The sequence below is a fragment of the Clupea harengus genome, chromosome 12, assembly GCF_900700415.2.
Source record: "Clupea harengus chromosome 12, Ch_v2.0.2, whole genome shotgun sequence".
Taxonomy (NCBI): Eukaryota; Metazoa; Chordata; class Actinopteri; order Clupeiformes; family Clupeidae; genus Clupea; species Clupea harengus.
Genome location: NC_045163.1, coordinates 10,170,940 through 10,175,939, shown reverse-complemented (window position 1 = coordinate 10,175,939; position 5,000 = coordinate 10,170,940). Strand labels below are relative to the sequence as shown.

At 42.8% G+C, this 5,000-nt stretch overlaps 1 protein-coding gene across 2 annotated transcripts in view; it reads left to right on the top strand.

Moving 5' to 3' along the window:
• Positions 1–5,000, top strand: part of fcho2 (FCH and mu domain containing endocytic adaptor 2) — a 63,429-nt gene that overhangs the window by 9,844 nt on the left and 48,585 nt on the right. For both annotated transcript variants that reach the window (XM_031577503.2, XM_031577502.2), the window contains exon 2: positions 1,044–1,135. In XM_031577503.2, the coding sequence (XP_031433363.1) occupies positions 1,044–1,135 (92 nt within the window). The remainder of the gene's footprint in view (positions 1–1,043; positions 1,136–5,000) is intronic.

The window sequence follows — 5,000 nt, the reverse complement described above, 5'->3', positions numbered from 1 at the left end:
CTACACACACACACACACACACTCACACACACATACAAATACACACACAGACACACACGCATACATACACACACACAGACACACACACCCAGCCTTACTACAGAGCCATCAGACTCCCCTGTTGGTTCACCTGCATGTCCAGACGTTTGAGTGGTGTTGCTCCCCGTCATCAATCATTCAGGCGTTTGCATTATTTAAGAGTAGCAGAGGGGGGGACGTCTCCGTTTCCCCTGCTGTCATGGCAACAGCTGGCCATGGAGGGATACACTTGGTCAGTCAGTTGCTCGAAAGTCGTTCACCTCGTGCGTCCGTATCAAACCAACGCTGCTTTAACCAAGTGGGTGGAGAGAGGGAACGAGGGATTGAAGGGGAGAGGAATCTGTGAGAAAAGAGAGATAAAGGTTGTCTTCAGGCTGTCGGTCAGTTGCTCGACTCCAACAAAGGCGTTTTCTGGTGGTCTCAAATCAACAACCTGTCCCTAACAAGCGTGGAGAGAAGAAAAGACGGGTAGAGGAGAAGAGGAAGAGAGGGATCCAATAGAAAGGAGAGAGAGAGAGATTAGAAGGGAGGAATGATGTCTCGGATGAATATGGTGGACCAGCGTCTGCTCAGGGCCCAGATAGAGGCCATGCAGACCATGAGGACACTGGTGCTGGACGCAGGCACTGGCACAGAGGTGAAGTTGTGAAGACCATGAGGACCAGTGGCTGTGTGTGTGTGTGTGTGTGTGTGTGTATGTATGGCTTTAAACTTTCTTGTCCACCCTGCAGTGACGTGTGAGTGTGTGTTTGCATGGATGGGTGTGTTTGTGAGGGAACACATTGTGAAAGACATTGAGCATTTGCCTGTATTGATTGTCGGAAAACTCTGTGATAATATTGTGGAGGGGGGGGCGCGCAACACCTTGTGGAAGCCCTTGAGCAACTCTCTGTGGTAATATTTTCTGTGTGTGTGTGTGTGTGTGTGTGTGTGTGAAGGTGCGGGAGCTCTTGTTTGCTTGTTAACTCTGCCTTTCTGATGTATTGTTCCTCTATTCCCTACAGGGTGAAAAATACAATGGCTTCGACGTCCTGTACCACAACATGAAACATGGCCAGATTTCCAGCAAGGAGCTCACCGACTTTATCAGAGAACGGTAAACATGTCCTGCTCTTCCTGTTGCTTTTTTTTCAAAACGCACACACACACACACACACACACACACACACACACACACACACACACTTCCTTTCTTTTCTTTTTGAATTGCGCCCCGGATGGCTTTTGCCTCTTCATAGTTTCTTTCGTCGACATTGCTTGGACACACACACTCAAACCATACCCCTCAATGTGCTAGCATGTTCTGACAACACCAAGGAGGTACGTACCCCTTCCTCTTTCGATTTTTGGCTAATTTTTCCCTTATGTTAGATTTCTTTTTTTAATGTCAAATTATTGGTTGGAGATATAGAAGGGGCGCAAAAAAACTGGTACAAATTGTTTTTGCTGGGCGCAGTTTGAGGGGCGCCCTAGGCAACCGCCTATGTCGCCTGTAGGAAGGACCATCCCTGCACACACACACACAGACATACACACACAAAAATGCCCATGCACACATGTACAAGAACAACATACTCCACACACATTCACATATATATGCAAATATCCATATGCAACACACACACACACACACACACACACACACACACACACACACACACTAACTATTTCTCACTCTCTCACACACACACACACACACACACACACACACACACACACACACACACACACACACACACACACACACACACCACACCACATAGAGGCTCTTGACCGAAACATGCAGCAGTGTGCTGACCCAATTTGGGAATCTTATCTAATTCTCATAGCAATCATAAAAATTGCTGCCCTGAGGAAAATCTTAAGGTCTGAGGTTTTACTGCAGTGTTATTATGCTGCATAATCACTATGGAAGCCTGAAAAGGAAGGTTTTATTAATTTTATTTTATGAACCAAAGAGACTCCTTACCTAAACTGGTCTCCTGTATTGGGCAGTCTGGACAGTAACACTCACTCCAATATCATGCTGCTGTATTGATGGTAGACTCTTCCCTGAGTTTAAATGGTCATAGTAGTCATAGAAACATAATTAGCAATATAGCTGCAGGCAGCAATGGCGGGTTCCTCCTCAACATTCCAATCATTACAAAATTGACATGACACTGACATGTATTTCATACATGTACACAACATTGGGCAGATAATTGGATCAATGGCTGATTTGAAGACATTTTTTAAAATTATTCACAAATTGTCACTGTCGAGAAATATCCATGCTGGTGACATTATGGGTTCTTGAGACTTTGTGAACCAGGGAAAAATGTATATTCTGCACAATTTGTCACTGTATAGAAAAATCCATGCTGCAGACTTACCAATGGGATATTCAATTTGAAATGCAATACTGTCAAGATCCACAAGCTTCAAGCTAAGGAGAGAGCGGGGCCTTGGTCAGGCCACAATGTCATGAAATGGTGTGTGTGCGTCTTGCCAAGCGTTTGGTGTGTCAGGTGAAAGTTTGTGTCTGTGAGAATTGGGGCAAGCCGCACGGGGAGCGAAGGAGGAGAGAGGGAGACATTACATTGGAAATGGTGGTAGCAATTAGCCAAGCATGCATGTTTCAAATATTCACCAAAAATCTACTTTTCATCTTACAGTCAACTTTTTTTCAGATTTGTGTACTAAACATTCTCAAGTGTCTTCATATGAACTTGTGATTGAATCAGAGTATCACTTTTTGAATGAAAAATGTGTAAAGCATTGTTTTAGCGTTAGCGATTAATGCAATTTGCTTTATATCAATCATTTTTGAAGATATGAAGTTGCCTTTGCACATGGGAACATGTTGTAGTGTCTCCCACGTGCTTACCAAGTTTGGTGTTGATATCTGAAAGATTTGCTGAGATATGACTTTACTTCCTGTTTGGCATCTTTTCTGCTGAATTTCAGTGGCTGTACCGGACAAACGGTTGTGAGGATCAAAATTCTGTTGAAGAACTTTTGTGAGGCTTGGTCTGAAGATCATCTCTGGTGATTTTGAAGAAGATTTGACAAAAATTGTAGGAGTTGATGCCTTTCAAAGGTTTTTGATAAAACCGGAAATTGCAGAAAATGACGCCATAGGGTGTGTTGAATTCGTCTTGATCCAAGGAATCCAATGGTACCTCATTTTTGAAAATCGGTCAAACGGTTCAAAAGTTACAGTGTTAACAAAAGTCCAACTTTGACCCGTTGGTGGCGCTAGTGTGGTCTAGTGGGAGACATGAAACTTGGTGTGAGTGAAGAAGGGACTGTCCTTAATGAGTGTGCCAAATTTCAGAAAAAGTTACCATACGGTTCTAGGGGCTGCCATTGACTTCAATGGCACAAGAATAATAATAAATATAGCTGCAGGCAGCAATGGCGGGTTCCTCCTCAACATTCCAATCATTACAAAATTGACATGACACTGACATGTATTTCATACATGTACACAACATTGGACAGATAATTGGATCAATGGCTGATTTGAAGTCATTTTTTAAAATTATTCACAAATTGTCACTGTCGAGAAATATCCATGCTGGTGACATTATGGGTTCTTGAGACTTTGTGAACCAGGGAAAAATGTATATTCTTCACAATTTGTCACTGTATAGAAAAATCCATGCTGCAGACTTACCAATGGGATATTCAATTTGAAATGCAATACTGTCAAGATCCACAAGCTTCAAGCTAAGGAGAGAGCGGGACCTTGGTCAGGCCACAATGTCATGAAATGGTGTGTGTGCGTCTTGCCAAGCGTTTGGTGTGTCAGGTGAAAGTTTGTGTCTGTGAGAATTGGGGCAAGCCGCACGGGGAGCGAAGGAGGAGAGAGGGAGACATTACATTGGAAATGGTGGTAGCAATTAGCCAAGCATGCATGTTTCAAATATTCACCAAAAATCTACTTTTCATCTTACAGTCAACTTTTTTTCAGATTTGTGTACTAAACATTCTCAAGTGTCTTCATATGAACTTGTGATTGAATCAGAGTATCACTTTTTGAATGAAAAATGTGTAAAACATTGTTTTAGCGTTAGCGATTAATGCAATTTGCTTTATATCAATCATTTTTGAAGATATGAAGTTGCCTTTGCACATGGGAACATGTTGTAGTGTCTCCCACGTGCTTACCAAGTTTGGTGTTGACATCTGAAAGATTAGCTGAGATATAACTTTACTTCCTGTTTGGCATCTTTTCTGCTGAATTTCAGTGGCTGTACCGGACAAACGGTTGTGAGGATCAAAATTCTGTTGAAGAACTTTTGTGAGGCTTGGTCTGAAGATCATCTCTGGTGATTTTGAAGAAGATTTGACAAAAATTGTAGGAGTTGATGCCTTTCAAAGGTTTTTGATAAAACCGGAAATTGCAGAAAATGACGCCATTTTGAAAATCGGTCAAACGGTTCAAAAGTTACAGTGTTAACAAAAGTCCAACTTTGACCCGTTGGTGGCGCTAGTGTGGTCTAGTGGGAGACATGAAACTTGGTGTGAGTGAAGAAGGGACTGTCCTTAATGAGTGTGCCAAATTTCAGAAAAAGTTACCATACGGTTCTAGGGGCTGCCATTGACTTCAATGGCACAAGAATAATAATAATAATATCTACAATAACAATAGGTTTCCTCCTGACGGAGGAACCCTAATAATACCTACAATAACAATAGGTTTCCTCCTGACGGAGGAACCCTAATTAGCATTTGCAATAGCACAATATTAAGATTAGTTGCTCCACTCCAAACTCCCAGCATGCCTGTGTGCCCTCTGGTGGCTGAGTGGTCCCTGGTCCCACACAGCTGCAGCACAGGGCCAACCATGAATGTTCCCTGGGTTTGTACTGTTGTCATGACTGCTCCCATAACCCACTGCTGCAGGTCCAGTCAGGAATAGCTGGGCTCTGTTTTCATTTGTGTTTCTCATGGCTTGGCTGTGCTAAGCAGCA